The 16,678-nt window shown below is 45.3% G+C and overlaps 1 protein-coding gene across 1 annotated transcript in view; it reads left to right on the top strand.

Moving 5' to 3' along the window:
• The window catches only part of cfap43 (cilia and flagella associated protein 43), a 148,214-nt gene that overhangs the window by 37,132 nt on the left and 94,404 nt on the right, over positions 1-16,678 (top strand). The window contains exons 10-11 of the mRNA XM_041209312.1: positions 1,284-1,364; positions 5,158-5,306. Coding sequence (XP_041065246.1) covers positions 1,284-1,364; positions 5,158-5,306 — 230 coding nt within the window. The remainder of the gene's footprint in view (positions 1-1,283; positions 1,365-5,157; positions 5,307-16,678) is intronic.

Here is a 16,678-nt window from a genome sequence, read left to right as displayed (position 1 = left end):
AACATACAAACCTGCGGTACGCTAACAACAAAGCACTAATTACAGAACCAGAAGACATCCTACAAAATATCGTAGATCAAGTAAAATCCAGCGGTTTAGAATATGGATTGGGTATGAACACCAAAAAGACAAAAGCAATGGTAGTTAGAAGAAATACATTAGAATAAACCAGAGTGAAGATTGAAGTGGATGGTGTCACACTGGAACAAGTAGATAAGTTTGTCTATTTAGGACAAATGATAACAGAAGATGGCAGATGTGATGCTGAAGTTAGAAGGAGGATAGAGGTGGCCAGAAGTAATTTTGTGAAGATGAAGGACGTGTGAACAACAAGAAATCTCAAGCTTGTGACAAGGAAAAAACTCACAAGATGCTGCATTCTATCCTATGCTTCAGAAACCTGGACAATAAATAAAGATCTGTGGGAGAAAACAGATGTCTTTGAAATGTGGATGTTAAGACATACACTAAAAATTCCTTCATAGACCATAAGGGCAAATGAAGAGGTGCTTGAAATTGCAACAGCAAAAAGAACCCTAAAAAGTGACATCACAAAAGAAAATGTCAGTATTTTCCTCATTTGATCAGAGCTGAAAAGTTATCAAGATCTCTTATAGAGGGCAAAGTGGAGGCAGCAGAAAGAGGGGTCGACACAGGCATAGTTGGATGACAGATGTCACAAAGTAAAGCTCCCTCTACACTGTCCTCATCAAACACTCCCAGGTTAGGTACAATTTGGGTTAGATACAGAGTAAATCTCCCTCTACACTGTCCCATCAAACACTCCCAGGACAGGTACAGCACGGGTTAGATACAGAGTAAAGCTCCCTCTACACTGTCCCCATCAAACACTCCCAGGACAGGTACAGCACAGGATTAGATACAGAGTAAAACTCCCTCTACACTGTCCCCATCAAACACACCCAGGTTAGGTACAATTTGGGTTAGATACAGAGTGAAGCTCCCTTTACACTGTCCCCATCAAACACTTCCAGGACAGGTACAGCACGGGGTTAGATACAGAGTAAAGCTCCCTCTACACTGTCCCCATCAAACACTTCCAGGACAGGTACAGCATGGGGTTAGATACAGAGTAAAGCTCCCTCTACACTGTCCCTGAAAACTAATTGCGGGAAGGTTAGACGGGTTCAGAGCTGAGGAGGAAATGGAATGAAACTGTCAGAGGAGCACTGAGCACTGTGCTATCCCTATTATCTGGGGAGGTTAAGCCTGTTTTGCATGTAGTTGTTCATGCACTATCAGTGTATTGTGTTTCATTGCAGTCGGCGAGAATAACGGGTGTCGTGCAGGTGTGGTCAATTGTGGATGGGAAAATGATCAGCACCCTTTCCCTTGCAGTGAAGGTAAACTTTCCAGTTTTCTATCTATTTTGTTATTTTGCCTCTAAGTGGTGACAGGTCTGTGAAGCGCAAGGATAGCTCTTTTAAACAGCTAGCACAGCCATGAAGTCCAAATGTCCTCCTCTGTGCTGCACAGTTCTACGATGGATGGTCTGGTGTTTCACCCAATTTGCCATGCACCATGATGTGACCTTTAGTGAGATATACCCAATAGAGATGGGCATTGAAACATTGCAGAGCCCAACACTGCCCAACCAGCATCCACTATCAGCCACTTTCCTGCAGTAGCCCCTGACTGTAAAATGGACTGTGATTTATTCACCCTTAACTGAAGGATGTTAAAGATACTCTTCATTCCTTGGCCCGCAAGAACTGGCCTGGCTGGTTGTCCTCTGGTCAGGTTCTTGTTCCCAGCAGTTTTGACCTGATGGGAGAAAGCCACCATTGCTCTCCATTTAGGCCTGGGCTTAAAGTATCAAATTGGGCCCCAATCATGAGGGGTGCAAGGTTGGGCAGGGGTGGTGGGGTGGTAGGGGTGGGAGTGTCTACCTAGCAGAAAGGAAGATTGCTGTGGTTGTTGGAGGTCAAACATCCCGGTCCCAGGACATCATACAGGAGTTTCTCAGGGTAGTGTCCCAACCATCTTCTGCTACTTCTTCAATTATCTGAGCTGCACTCATTCAGGCAAGTGGAGAGAATCCCATTACAGTCCTGGTTTGTGCCTTGTAGATGGTGGACAGTTTTGAGGGAGTCAGGAATTGAGTTACTCTCTGCAGGATTCCTAGCCTCTGACCTGCTCTTGTAGCCACAGTATTTATATAGCTAGTCCAGTTCAGTCAGTCACTGGTAACCCCGAAGATGTTGATAGTGGGGGATACAGTGATAGTAATGCCATTGAATGTCAAGGGCCAATGGTTAGATTCTCCCTTGTTGGAGATGGTCATTGCCTGGCACTTATGTATCACGAATGCTACTTGTTAACCCAAGCCAGGATATTGTTCAGGTCTTGCTGCATTTGGACATGGACTGCTTCAGTATCTGAGGAATCTCGAATGGTGCTGAACATTGTGCAATCATCAGCGAACATCCCCACTTCTGACCTTATGATGGAAGGAAGGTCATTGATGAAGCAGCTGAAGATGGTTGGGCCAAAGACAATATCCTGAGCAACTCCTGCAGTGATGTCCTGGAACTGAGATAATTGATCTCCAACAACCACAATCCTCTTCCTTTCTGCTAGGTATGACCCCTGCCAGCAGAGAGTTTTCCCCCTGCTTCCAGTTTTGCTAGGGCTCCTTGATTTCACACTCGGTTAAATGCTGTCTTGATGTCAAAGGCAGTTACTCTCATCTTACTTCTGGAGTTCAGCTCTTTTGCCGATGTTTGAACCAAGGCTTTGATAAGGTCAGGAGCTGAGTGGCCCTTGCGGAACCTAAACTGGGAGTCAGTGAACAGGCTATTGCTAAGCAAGCTCTGCTTGACAGCACAGTTGATGACCCCTTCCATCACTTTACTGATCATGGAGAGTAGACTGAAGGGTGTGTAATTGGCTGGGTTGGATTTGGCCTCTTTCTGTGGATGGGGCACACCTGGAGAATTTTCCACGTTGTCAGGTCAATGCTAGTGTTGTCACTGTACTGGGACAGCTTGGCTAGGTGCACGGCAACTTCTGGAGCACAAGTCTTGAGTACTATTGCCAGAACATTGTCAGGGCCCATAGCCTGTGCAGTATCCTATGCCTTTAGCCGTTTTTTGATATCATGTGTAGTGAATCAAATTGGCTGAAAACTGGCATTGTGATGCTGGGCACCGAGATAGATCATCCACTTGGCGTTTCTGGCTGGAGACTATTGCAAATGTTTCATCCTTATCTTTTGCACCAATGTGCTGGGTTCCCCCGTCATTGAGGATGGGGATATTTGTGGAGCCTCCTTCTCCAGTGAGTTGTTTAATTGTCCACCGCCATTCATGACTGGATGTGGCAGGACTGAAGAGCTTAGATCTGATCCGTTGGTTTTGGAATCACCTAGCTCTATCTAATGCTTGCTGTTTATGCTATTTGGCATGCAAGTAGTCCTGTGTTATAGCTTCACCAGATTGACACCTCATTTTTAGATATACCTGGTGCTGCTCCTGGCATGCCCTCCATTCTTCATTGAACTAGGAAGAGTGGGGGATATGCAGTTCATGAGGTTACAGATTGTGGTTGCCCCGTCTTGAGTTGCTGGATTTGTTCGAAATCTATTCCATTTAGCATGGTGGTCATGCCACACAACAATGGAGTGTAACCTCAATGTGAACACGGAATTTTGTCTCCACAAGGACTGTGCAGTGGTCACTCCTACTGATTCTGTCGTGGACAGATGCATCTGAGGTGGACAGGTTGGTTCCCTCCACCACCTGCCACAGACCCAGTCTAGCAGTCCCTTAAGACTTGGCCAACACAATCTATACTGGTGCTACAAATCCACTCTTGCGCCTTTGTGCTTCCTCCCAAGTGGTGTTCAACATGGAAGAGCACTGATTCATCAGATGAGGGAGGGCGGTACGTGGTAATTAGCATAATGTTTCCTTGTCCATGTTTGACCTGATGCCATGAGACTTCATGTGGTACGGAGTCGATGTTGAGGATTCCCAGGACAACTCCCTCCCGAATGTATACCACTGTGCTGCCACCTCTGCTCAGGGATGGTGGTATCTGGGACATTATCTGTGACTATGACCAGCTCTTGCTTGACTAGTCTGTGAGACAGCTTTCCCAATTTTGGCACAAGCCCCTAAATGTTACTAAGGAGGGCTGAGGTTGTCATTTCATTCGCTCAGTTTCATTTGAAACATTTTAGGCCATTTAAGAGTCAACCACATTGCTGTGCATTTGGAGTCATGTGGCTTTACTTAATTCCAGATTTTTATTGAATTCAAATTCCACCATCTACCTTGGTGGGATTTGAACCCAGGTCTCCAGAGCATTAGCCTGGGTATCTAGATTATCAATGCACTGACAATATCACTATGCTACCACCACCTCCCCAGTGTTTTTCTTTCCCTAAAGGGCATTAGTGAACCATGGGTTCTACTAATCTACTTATTACTGCTGTCGCTGCTCCCCCTGCTACCTCTGCTCAGGTCCGTCCTTTGTGTCACCAATCTAAAAGAGACCTCGCCTCATACCTGGTTCTTATCACCTCCGATTTAAAATTGCAGTTGGTCAGATCAGGGCAGAAATGGAGTGGGCAAATGCTCCATTTTAACCACCCCTACCCCTGGTTTTCCTCACATGAAGCTTGACACCATCTAGGACAAAGCAGCCCTCTTGATTGGCACCCCATCCACAAACATTCACTCCCTCCACCACTGCTGCACAGTGACAGCAGTGTGTACCATCTATAAGATGCACTGCAGGAACTCACCAAGCCTCCTTAGACAGCACCTTCTAAATCCACGACCACTACCATCTAGAAGGACAAGGGCGGGAGATAGATGGGAATACCACCACCTGGCAGTTCCCCTTCAAGCCACTCACCATCCTGATTGTTACTAGGTCAAAATCCTGGAACTCCCTCCCTAACAGCACTGTGGGTGTACCTACACCACGTGGACTGCAGCGGATCAAGAAGGCAGCTCAGCACCAAGGGCAATTAATGCTGGCCCCGTCGGTGATGCTCACATCCCGTAAATGAATTTTTAAAATGTGGCGGGAGGAGGAAGTTAGAGTAAATCCCCTGCAAACTGCAGTGCATCCCTAAATGAAGGCTGTGATGATTTGAAAATTAATTTCATGTACTTCCTTTTTCAGATCACGGATATGGTGAGCTGTTCCTCCTCCAACTATGTTGCTGTGGGGACTGAAACTGGTCACATCTATTATGTAAACCTGGTAAAGGTAGAGAACCCTCACCTGATCAACCAAATCTATCTCCACAACATGCCAGTACAGTGTCTAAAGTAAGAAGCAAAAACAGACAATTATATAAAACTTTTGCGATTACCTTGGGGGGTCTTCAGAGAGGAACATGTGTTGGCCTATGGGTTTTTCTGAGTGCCACATCTACTTTCGGTGCAATGTTGACAAGGACACCTTGCATTTTTCCAAATTATGCCGTGGTATTTCAAACTTTCACCTGAGGGGACAGGCAGGACCTTCGTTTAACCTTTAATCCGAAAAACAGCACCTCTAACAGTGCAGCATTCCCTCAGTAAAAATTTAGGAAGCAATTTTTAAAAGTCCAGGAACCATAGGCTACAAAATAGACAACCAGAGAGTTATTCAGTGATTTGTGGTATAAACTTTAATGAAAGGGGCCTAAGATAGATGAATTGAGGGCACTTTGGAAGGAGTAATTTGACAAGGAAGTATTCAATGAATGGCATGACACCAGGAAGTTCTGAGGAACAAAAGGACGTTGGCGTGTGTGTCCATAGATCTCTGAAGGCGGAGGGGCATGTTAGTGGGGTGGTGAAAAAGGCATATGGGACACTTGCCTTTATTAATCCAGGCATAGATTACAAAAGTAGGGAGGTCATGTTAGAGTTGTATAGAACTTTAGTGAGGCCACAGCTGGAGTACTGTGTGCAGTTCTGGTTGCCACATTATGGGAAGGATGTGATTACACTGGAGGGGTTGCAGAGGAGATTCACCAGGATGTTGCCCGGGATGAAACATTTAAGTTATGAAGAGAGGTTGGATAGACTTGGGTTGTTTTCGTTGGAGCAGCGAAGACTGAGGGGCGACCTGTTCGAGGTGTATAAGATTATGAGAGGCATGGACAGGGTGGATAGGGAGCAGCTGTTCCCCTTAGTTGAAGGGTCAGTCACAAGGGGACATAAGTTCGAGGTGAGGGGCAGGAGGTTTAGGGGGGATGTGAGGAAAACCTTTTTTACCCAGAGGGTGGTGACAGTCTGGAATGCACTGCCTGATAGGGTGGTGGAGGCAGGTTGTCTCACATCCTTTAAAAAGTACCTGGATGAGCACTTGGCACATCATAACATTCAAGGCTATGGGCCAAGTGCTGGTAAATGGGATTAGGTAGGTAGGTCAGGTGTTTCTCACGTGTTGGTGCAGACTCGATGAGCCGAAGGGCCTCTTCTACACTGTGAGATTCTGTGAAATAGATACTTGGGATGGAATTTTCCATGCCCGCTCAGGCGTGATGGGTGGTGTGAACAGACAATGTAGCACGATCAATTTCACGACGGTAGGAAGGCAGATTGTGATTGTCCACTCAGTCTGCCTACAGCAGGTCGCATTTCCCACCATCGGCCTTTGGAAACCTCGTTGTAATACATCAGCATATCATTATCAGAGCATCCCGCCAGGCTCTTGCACCCTCGCTGGATCGTCCGTCCACATCGGCAGGAAAGCACGCTGACGTGTTTCACAACAGCACAGAGGCAATGTGCACTTGGCGGCCTGCACTTTGGGTAAACTGGAGGTGAGTGAACAGCCACGTTCTGCAGAGCTCATCAGGGTCCATTGTTGCTTTGCAGGCTTCAAGGGCACCAGGGAGTTAGAGTTGAGCGTCGCTGTGTCTTGGAGGTGACTTTTGAGGGTGAGGGGGAGCGGGGGGGCAAGTGCAGCCTTGCTAATGAGGCGACTGGTGGCAGGTGAGTGTGTGGGGTGTGTGCAAGGGCAGCCCTGCCGTTGAATATAGCACACAAGCATTCAGGGTTGGGGTGTAGGGTGGGCGAGGGAAGTGGCCACGCATTCAGGAAACCTGTAGAAAGTGACCATTTCTCAGCAACTGAGACAGTTCAGGCACAGTCACATTGATATGAACGGGGTTGGTCTCCTAATTTATCGGCCCACTCAAGCAATGCAGAGGCATCAAAGTGCCACCAAGTTCCCCAGAGCTCCTGTCAACATCAACCGCAAGGACTTCCATGCGCTGAATGTGTAGCTGGTGTGCGACCAGAAACACATCCTGCAGGTGTGGGTATGGTTTCCAAGGGATGTGCACGGATCCCTGGAGTCTTCCAGAGTCCATAGAGGCTCCTCGAGGTTAAGGGTTACCTGCGCCTCAGAAGATGGCTTCAGGCTGGCCTCAGAGCGATGGGAAAATGAAGCTCATACTGCAGCTCACAGCTTGGCACAGCAGATCATTGGAATGCTGAAGATGAGGTTCCGTCCCCGGACTGTTTGGTGGAGCCCTGAAATACAGTCCATAGTGGGTGTCACGCATCGTTGCCATCTGCTGCATCATTTACAACCTGGCACTCTAAAGGGGGATGAGCTGGCTGAGGAGGAGCTGGAGGAGCTGCACATCTCCTCCGAAGAACAGGGATGAGGTTGCATCATACCAGGTGCCATATTTAAAGTCCAACATCATGATAGGGATGAGGATGAGGAGGTCCTCGGAGGCGATTGGGCTGAGGCCCTCGCACTGGCTAGATGAGGCTGGTGTGCTCGAGAGGCCCTCATAGCTGCTAGATTTGTGGAGGATGATGACGACCTGCAATGAGGTGACCCCATAGTTCCTCACATCGCATTTGTGAACATTTGATTCCAGTCTGGCTTATGGCAGCTCAAATACCCTCTCTGAGAATGCCCCTGTCATGGAGATGCGGTGGAGGCCCTAATAGTCGCTCAATTGCAGGAGGATGATGATGACATATTGAGGACACTCCATAAATCTTCACACAGCCTCTGAGAATGCCTGACTCCTGTCTGGCCGAGGGCAGCTCACATGTGCTCCATGATCAGGGTCATATCTTAGAGATGCAGCATGAAACTTTAGAAGCTTTGGCCTGTGAAAGAGGACACATCACTCACGGTATGGTTGTCTGGTGGACATTGCACTGTTGGATCTTCACTTGGTAGAGAAGTGCTGACCTCACTGTCAGCACAGGAACGGTCCAGATCCAGATCCGGCCATCTGGATGGTTCTGTTTACCAAGTCCGCGAGGTCCCTGACTTTGGGCATTCCGCCACTAGTCTGCGACCTCTCTCTCTTGTGTGCCAGATTGTCCTGTATGGATAAAGGTGGAGAAAGCGTAAGCAGGACACTTGTCAGGCCAGATGACAAGTATGCCTGGCCTGTGTGGGTATTGTGGTCCCATGGATGGGATGGGGACAATGACAATGAGCGTGAGAGAGTGAATGGTGATGCCCCTTGAAGCGGCAGCAAGTGCGGGCCCTACGGATGTGTGATGGGTTTGTGAGTGTGTGAGTTGAGTAATGAGATGAGTTACTTACCCTGGCGGAATGGAGGAGATCATTCATTCTCTTGTGGCACTGGATGGCTGTCCTCTTTTGCAGTGCGTTGGCACTGACCACAGCTGCCACTGCCTCCCAAGCCATTTAGTGCTGTTGCTCCCATCCAGCGGCCACAGTGGGGGTAGAGGAGATCCTGGCGGGCTTCCACAGCATCCAAAAGTTGTTCGAGAGATGCTTTGCTAAACCTGGGGGCTGCAGTCTTTTTAAGTTTCAGGGCCATGTGTTCCATGGGCTGGATGTACTGATATGTGTGCTTGATTTTGGACTTTAAATATGGCACCTGGTATGATGCAACAGCAGGGTGCTGGCGGGCAGGTGAATGAGAGCCCGTCCGCCATGGAAACGGCATGTTTCCCAGGAGTGCATAAAAAATTAGGCCAGTTCAGGACAATAGGGCGTGAAAACCTGCCATCGCAGCCGGCGGGTAAAACATTGTTTTACTCACCTGCTACCACACTTAGTGCAAATTTGGGAAAATTCCACCCTTGGAAGCGTCTGCTGCTTCATCAATGACCTTCCTTCCATTGTAAGGGGATGTTTGCTAATGATTGCACAACACTCAGCACCATTCGCGACTCCTCAGATACTGAAGCAGTCCATGTCCAAATGCAGCAAGACCTGTTCAATATCCAGGATTGGGCTGACAAGTGGCAGGTAACATTCATGCCACAGAAGTGCCAGGCAATGGCCATCTCCAACAAGAGAGAATCTAAGCATAGCCCCTTGACATTCAATGGCATTACCACCACTGAATCCCCCATTATCAACATCCTGGGGGTCACCATTGACTAGAAACTGAACTGGACTAGCCATATAAATAATGTGGCTACAAGAGCAGGTCCAAGGCTAGGAATCATGCAATGAGTAACTCACCTCCTGACTCCCCAAAGCCTGTCCACCATCTACAAGTTACAAGTCAGGAGTGTGATGGAATACTCCCCAGTTGCCTGAATGAGTGCAGCTCCCACAACGCTCAAGAAGCTTGACACCATCCAGGATAAATAAGCCCGCTTGATTGGCACCCCAACCACCACCTTATACATTCACCCCCTCCACCATCGATGCACAGTAGCCACAGTGTGTACCATCTACAAGATGCAATGCAGGAATTCACCACGGCTCACAAACATTCAGAGGAAATAGAAAAGCAAAAATGTGGACAAGTTGCTGAGAAGTGCAGACCCAATAGGACAGTAACAGTGGGGGATTTCAAATACTCTAATAATAGAGATAAGTTTGGTGTAAGGCATAGAGGGCACAGAGTTCCTAAAATGGACTCAGGAGAACTTTTTTAGTCAATATGGAAAACTCAACAGTTCTGCTCTTAAATTTTAGGGAATGAAATGGGCCAGATGGAAGGGGTATCAGCGAGAGAACATTTTGATGGTCATGATCATAATTCAGTTAGATTTAAAGTAATTATCATTTAGGATAAATATAGACCAGGCATAAAATCTTTAAACTGGGGAAAGACAAATTTAACTGTAATTTGGCAAAATGGACTGGAAACAGCTAGTCAAAGATAAAACAATGGAAGGAATTTGAGAAGGAGCCGAACTGGATTCTGAATAAATATATTCCACAAAGAAAAAGGTGGAACTCTCAAACCTAAATCCTACCTGGATGTCAAAGAGCATACAGAGTAGGGTAAAAAACAAAGTTTACCAAACCCAAGAGCTGAATACTGCAGAAAGCATAGCTGAGCATTCAAAGTGAAAGGGTGAAATCATAAATGGAAATTAGGAAGCACAGAGAAGACATGAAAAAATATTGGAAAGCTTTCTTTATTATTCATTCATGGGATGTGAGAATCACTGGCAGGGTTAGCATTTATTGCCCATCCCTAATTGCCCTTGAGAAGGTGGTGGTGAGCTGCCTTCTTGAACTGCTGCAGTCCATGTGGTGTAGGTACACCCACAGTGCTGTTAGGAAGTGAATTCCAGGAGTTTGACCCAGCGATAGTGAAGGAACGGCGATATATTTCCAAGTCAGGATGGTGAGTGACTTGGAGGGGAACTTCCCGGTGCTGGTGTTCCCATCTGTCTGCTATCCTTGTCCTTCTAGATGGTAGTGGTCGTGGGTTTTGAAGGTGCTGTCGAAAGAGCCTTGGTGAATTCCTGCAGTGCATCTTGTAGAATAGTGTTGAATCTTATTGAATAGTGGAGTGGACTCAAGAGGCTATATGACCTACTACTGCTGTTAAATCCATTACTGGTCTGCTTAGGAAAGAATGAGTCTGAAGCCAGCCTGACAGGTTTATTTCCAAGACTGTAGAGTAAATACACAGACATTTTCAGTTCTCCCCAACACCCAGTGTGAACACTTTTTTATACTCTAGTAATGAAGCCCTAATGCCTCTCCAAATGAGGGTGGCTGTTCTTAATTACCAACTTAAAGCATGTACTCTATTGCAGCACAACTTCAACATTGGAAGATACCCTTCTGCCAGCAAAAAAATTGCATTTTTCTTTTCAGATAAAAGAATAGAAATTGAAGACAGAAAAATAAGTCAACATAACACTCTATTGGGACATTTCCTTTGCCATTTCCCCCATGTAGATTTTTCCAAGCCAAAGGACAACATTTCCCATTTTCATCCCCAAGAAACGCCATGAAATCCGTTGCACCCATCAACAAGGTGTTTGTGTGAAAGGTGTCACTGAACGCCATCAATTCTACATCACAGGGTCACTCAAAGATGGAAACTTTAGTACATGTTTCTCCATCTTCAATTTTTTTCTTTTTTTTTCCCGCACAGTGTCCTGGACCTTGGGATGCTACATTATAATACTCAATTAAAGAACATCAAAGCTTGCATCCAGCCTCATCTGTATGCCCAACCACTCCAACTGTCCAATCAGACTTTGCAGCTGTTCCTTTTCATCCCTGGAAGCACCCGCCTCTGAGGACCTAGCCCACCTGACTGTGGTAGGGCTAACACTCTCCAAATGTGATTGCTGGGGTAAATTAATCTTAGATCCAAAATGTTTTCTGATAATGCTGGCTGATCCCTATTTGGGACCCCTGAAAACTACCAAACCCTCTCCAACTATCCAACTCCTTCTGTTTAGCCTCCCATATAGCTTTATCTCCTAATTTATTAGCCACTACAAAAACCTCTTGGTCATGGGGATTCTTGCTTCTGCTCTTTCATCATCATGGTTCAGCATTCACCACTCTATTATGTCGTCCAGTCAAGATGCGACCCCTACTTGCCTGTTGAAGTCTTTCTGGGCTCCTATTGTTAAATCCCCTCTGTACCCCATCTGAGGCCCTATTCACTGTATGTGAACATGTCCTCACTCGAGATTCATCACCCGACACATTACTATAACTTGGGCTACACTTCCTTATTCTCCATTCTTGTACTCTATGTTCCCAGCCCATGGCCTTCACTGTTTGTCCATCATCCTGGACATTCATCCCTTAGTTCCTAGTAGACTTTCCTGCCCTTCCCACTATTGTTTCAACCCTCTAGTTATCCGATCCTTCTGGACAATATGATACCCAGGAACCCATTTTGAACGGTTGACCTCTGGACAAAATAGCCCTTCCTGTTTATCACACTCTGATTTCCTACCGATATCTTATCCCTCTTGCTCTGCCCCACAAAACAAATGAGTATGTGATGCACATGGTGCTTTGTCATCTGCTATCACCAAATTCAAGCTCCCTGTGACCAACACAATTCCAACACGTCAGTCACCATCATCATTTTCAGCGTCAGAATTCTCTGTTTCACAGGTTGCTTCAAAAACACAATTATTTCGCTGGGGGCAATTCATTGCTTAATGATATTTAGAATCATATTAATAACACAGATTAATCATTCCCCATGCATTTCTCGGGTTCAAGCACCCTCAGTCACCATCCCAGACCCACTTTTTGTCTCAATTCTCAAATTGGCTGAAAGTGCGACCTTCTTCAGATCACCTATCAACAACCTAGTCTTTGTACTGAAATCTATCTAACATTTTGGCGATCTCAAACTTCGGTAACCATGGAGTTTTCCATCCTTCACTTTACAACAGAGTCATTAGTGTTTGACAGGAAAGCAGCTGGGAGCGACTGCTTTCCCAAAAGTTTTTTCAGGGTAGTAACCATTTAGCCGAGGAGCGAGTCTTTGCCATGGAATTGAAACCCCATCAAAACCAAAAGCCTATTGACATGAGAAATAAGTGCACAGTCCAGTAATTTGAAAGCCAATGTGGACTCTGAGATTTCAAGTTTAAACTTTTTTGGTCTCTTATACCACTCATCAAAGACCATAATGTACTCCTCTGTGGACTGACCATCTGTCGTCTTAAATCTATCAAAAGCTGACCATGCCTCATATGCATCCAGCGACCTATCTTTTTTGTAAAATTTATCCAAAAATTGTAATAGAATGGTAAATCCCTCTTCAGCATCCAAGTCATCCACACCCATTTCCAAAGATATTTTACTGCTTCCTCCGGGGTAAATAGGTAACCCGTGTTCACATTTCCACCTTATTTTTCCATTGCTGATATGGTTCAGACTCAGGAAAAAAAAAACAGTGTATAGTCAAAGCTTGCAATTTTGCGTCTGCATTCTGTACCTGAGATTGCCAAGAATGCTTTGTTTTTTTTCTCTCAAAGGATCAAAACAAAACTTCTTATTCAACATCCAGCCACCAGAGCTCAATGTTCATCCTCTGCTTTCATGTTAAATCCATTACTGGTCTGGTGAGGAAAGAATAAGTCTGAAGCCACCCTGTACCTTCAGACAGGCTTATTTCAAAGACTGTAAATACACAGGCTCTTCCAGTCCCTCCCTGCCGTTCCCACACTTCTCCCTCCCCTCCCCTCCCCCCATCCCCATACCTCCCTCCACCCCCTACCCTCCCCCTTCCTCCTCCCTTCTCCCATGTGGTCACTTTTCATTTGCTTTGGAAAAGTCAAAATTAACACCCTCTGTCAGACTTCACTATACTGTGTCCAGTTTTGTTTCCTCGCATGGTGGGAAATATTGAGGCTTTGACAAGGGTGCAGAGGAGGACTGGACTAATTCCTAGTTTAAAGCACCTTGGGTACCAAGACAGGCTTAATGACATGAGACTGTACACTTTAGAGAAGTGTGGTTGTAGGGGTGATCTGATCAGTTGATGATCGAAATAGTTTGTGTTAGTGTAGACATTTTGTTTCACAAAATAGCTTCAGGAGGAGCAGGGGTCACAATGTCAAGTTACACAAGGTCATATCTAGGATAAATATCAGGAAATAACTCTTTTCCCAGTGACTAGAACAGGCTGCCGACTCCTGTGGTTAACGCTGATTCACCGAATTCCTTCGAGAGAGAGCTGGATCCATTTCTGGCTGGGTGGAGATCACCAGGGAGGTCCTTGGTAACATTAACCAGGGCCAGAATTACCTCCTGTCTAGATTTGCTCAGAGAGGCATTTTCCTGATTCTTTTCCCCAAACTGGTCAGGGATTTTTTTTTTTTGTGTTTTTTAGCCAATCGCAGTAGATCACTTGGGTTGGGTAGGGAGTTTATATACTGATACACAAAATATTATCATGGTTTGGGATGGGCTGGATGAGATTTTAACCTTTGCATCATTGTTTATATGTTCAAATTCAAAGAAATGGAGGGAGTTTTCCCAGCCTCCTGCCCCACACTGCTTCCACGGCTATTAAGAAAAGTGGACGAACTGAGGATTTAACGCCAGTGTTGTCTTTTAATGGTGGAAAATTACTGCTGCATTAACAGTTGCTGTACTTCAAAAGAGAATTGGTGAGGGAAGGACACTAGATTATTTAACTGACAACTGACACTGTAATGGGAAGCTTGGAACCAAATAGGGAAAAGGCTTCCTTCATCCAAATACATTTGCTTATCTTGGACAGTCTACATCATCAGTGATGTAAGATCACATGACAACAAAGCCTACTGAGGGATGGTTCCACGTGAAGCCTCGTGCTCAGCCTTGTCTTATATATGGTTTGAAGAATGTTTAATAAAAGGTAAAGTTTACCAACAGTCTTGCCCCCAGCAGCCTCTATCAATCCTCACCAAGGATAAGTAAAAACTAAGACCCACAATGATGAGAACAGATGTGGCAGTTGTAAAGTCAATGGAAAAAGCACCAAGTAAAAAATCCCAAGACTGAAGACAGAGGGAAAAAAGCCCAGTGACTGAAAAAGCAGCAAGCAAAATGACTGCGAGGAAAGGACAATGTAGGAGAAACACCAACAGAACTCGAAGAAAGACTGGAGTGAAGAAAAGCCATTGAGAAAATCATACCCTTACCAGAGTGCTTCAACCATGTGGAAGGCCCAATCAAGCCCAGAAGTGGCAGAATTGACATTGTAGGTTTACCAGGTACAGAGCAGCTTTGGGACTAGCAGATAGGTCTAGCAAGGAAAAGTTACACAGAGCATAAATCTCTACGCCATAGGTAGTCGTGCAGATGATCATTGGTCAAACAAGCCACAAATGAAGAGGTGGAGACATACGAAGATGTTATAAAGCTTTTGATATATATTTCAGCCTTAGAAAGGTCATATTCAGAGAAAGGATGATGTTCAATAGAAGTACCCAAAGACCGGGAGAGAGTGTAGAGTCCTTCATTAATGATTTATATTGATCAGCTGAGAATTGTGAAAATGAAGTCCTGAAACAGGAATTAATTTTGGATTGCATTGTTGTAGCAGTCTTTATTACGTTTTCTACAACCAAAGACAAATTTAACGCTATCAAAGACTGTGTAGTTAACAAGGCGAGCAGAAGTGAGAAAGCAAAATCATGTATTTATTCGAGGTGATGGGAACATTTCGTTCAGAACAAAATGATTGGCACAGTGAAGTAGCAGCACAGTTACTCACGAACAGGAAAAGAGCGAAGAGAACATGGTATCTGCCATTACTCAGTGTTCTCACTGTGGCGGGAAAAGACTGCATCGGGAGAAAGAGTGTCCCACCAGAAATGCAAAGTGCCATTCCTGTAAGAGGAGAGGACATTTTAAAGCTATATATATGTTGCAGCAAAAGGCTGCTAACTCAGAAATGTAAAAAGAAACCAATTAAAACAGGTAGCATTCAAGAAATTGAAGATGCAACAGGCAATGAAGTGCCATTCTTGGGCAAAATTACAGGATCTAATGGGAACTATTGGAGTGCAGACATTATGGTCAATGGACATAAAACAAACTTCAAATTAGACACTGGAGCAGGAATTTCACAGAACACAGGCACAGAACAGTGGGTAAAGCAAGACTTCCTCCAGCTGTCAACCATACAGCTCCACGGTCTGGGAAGGCATTCAATGAAAGGTCAAAGGACAATTGACTGCTACACTTCACCTCAGAGGAAGAGAAATCTTAGGAACTTTGTCTGTGATCCACAACCAAGTTCACTATTAAGCTGAAAAGCTTGCACAAATCTGCAACTCATTGATAAAGTAGATGATTTGGGAAGCCAAGGCAAACCAAAAGAATTCAGAGAGAATTTCCAAACTTATTTAGAGGTCTGGAGAAGCTGAAACAACTTATCACATCATATTGAGAACAGAAGCCAAATCAATATGCTTGTTCACCCCAAGGAAAGTTCCACACCCACTTTTACAGAAGGTGTGGCAAGAAATTGAGTCATGCCACCTGTAACAAAACCTGCAAGTTGGTGTTCAGGAATGATTCTAGTACCGAAACCAAACAGCTCACTGCAAATCTGTGTTGACCTCACACAGTTAGCCAAAGCAGTGGAAAGGGAGATACACCCATTGGTGCCTGTGGATGAGAGCCTGGCAAAACTAACAAACAGCACAATTTTTACCAAACTAGATGCAAACATTGGCTTTTGGCAACTACCTTTGGATGAGGAATCCAAAGTACTGACAACATTTATCACATGGCTTGTGCAAGCTTTTTCAGCTTAATAGTGAACTTGGTTGTGGATCATATGCAAAGTTTCTATGATTTCTCTTCCTTTGTACTGAAGTGTAGCAGTCAACTGTCCTTTGACCTTCAGTTGAATGTCTCCCAGACTGTGGAGCTGTATGGTCGCTTGTTACTTCAAACAACTACCCTTTGGTATTACATCAGCACCAGAGATTTTTCAGAGGATGATGACGAGTATTGTAGAAGG

Source organism: Carcharodon carcharias, chromosome 17 (assembly GCF_017639515.1).
Source record: "Carcharodon carcharias isolate sCarCar2 chromosome 17, sCarCar2.pri, whole genome shotgun sequence".
NCBI lineage: Eukaryota > Metazoa > Chordata > Chondrichthyes > Lamniformes > Lamnidae > Carcharodon > Carcharodon carcharias.
The sequence above is the reverse complement of the archived record's forward strand: the minus strand, read 5'-3'. Positions and strand labels throughout refer to the sequence as shown.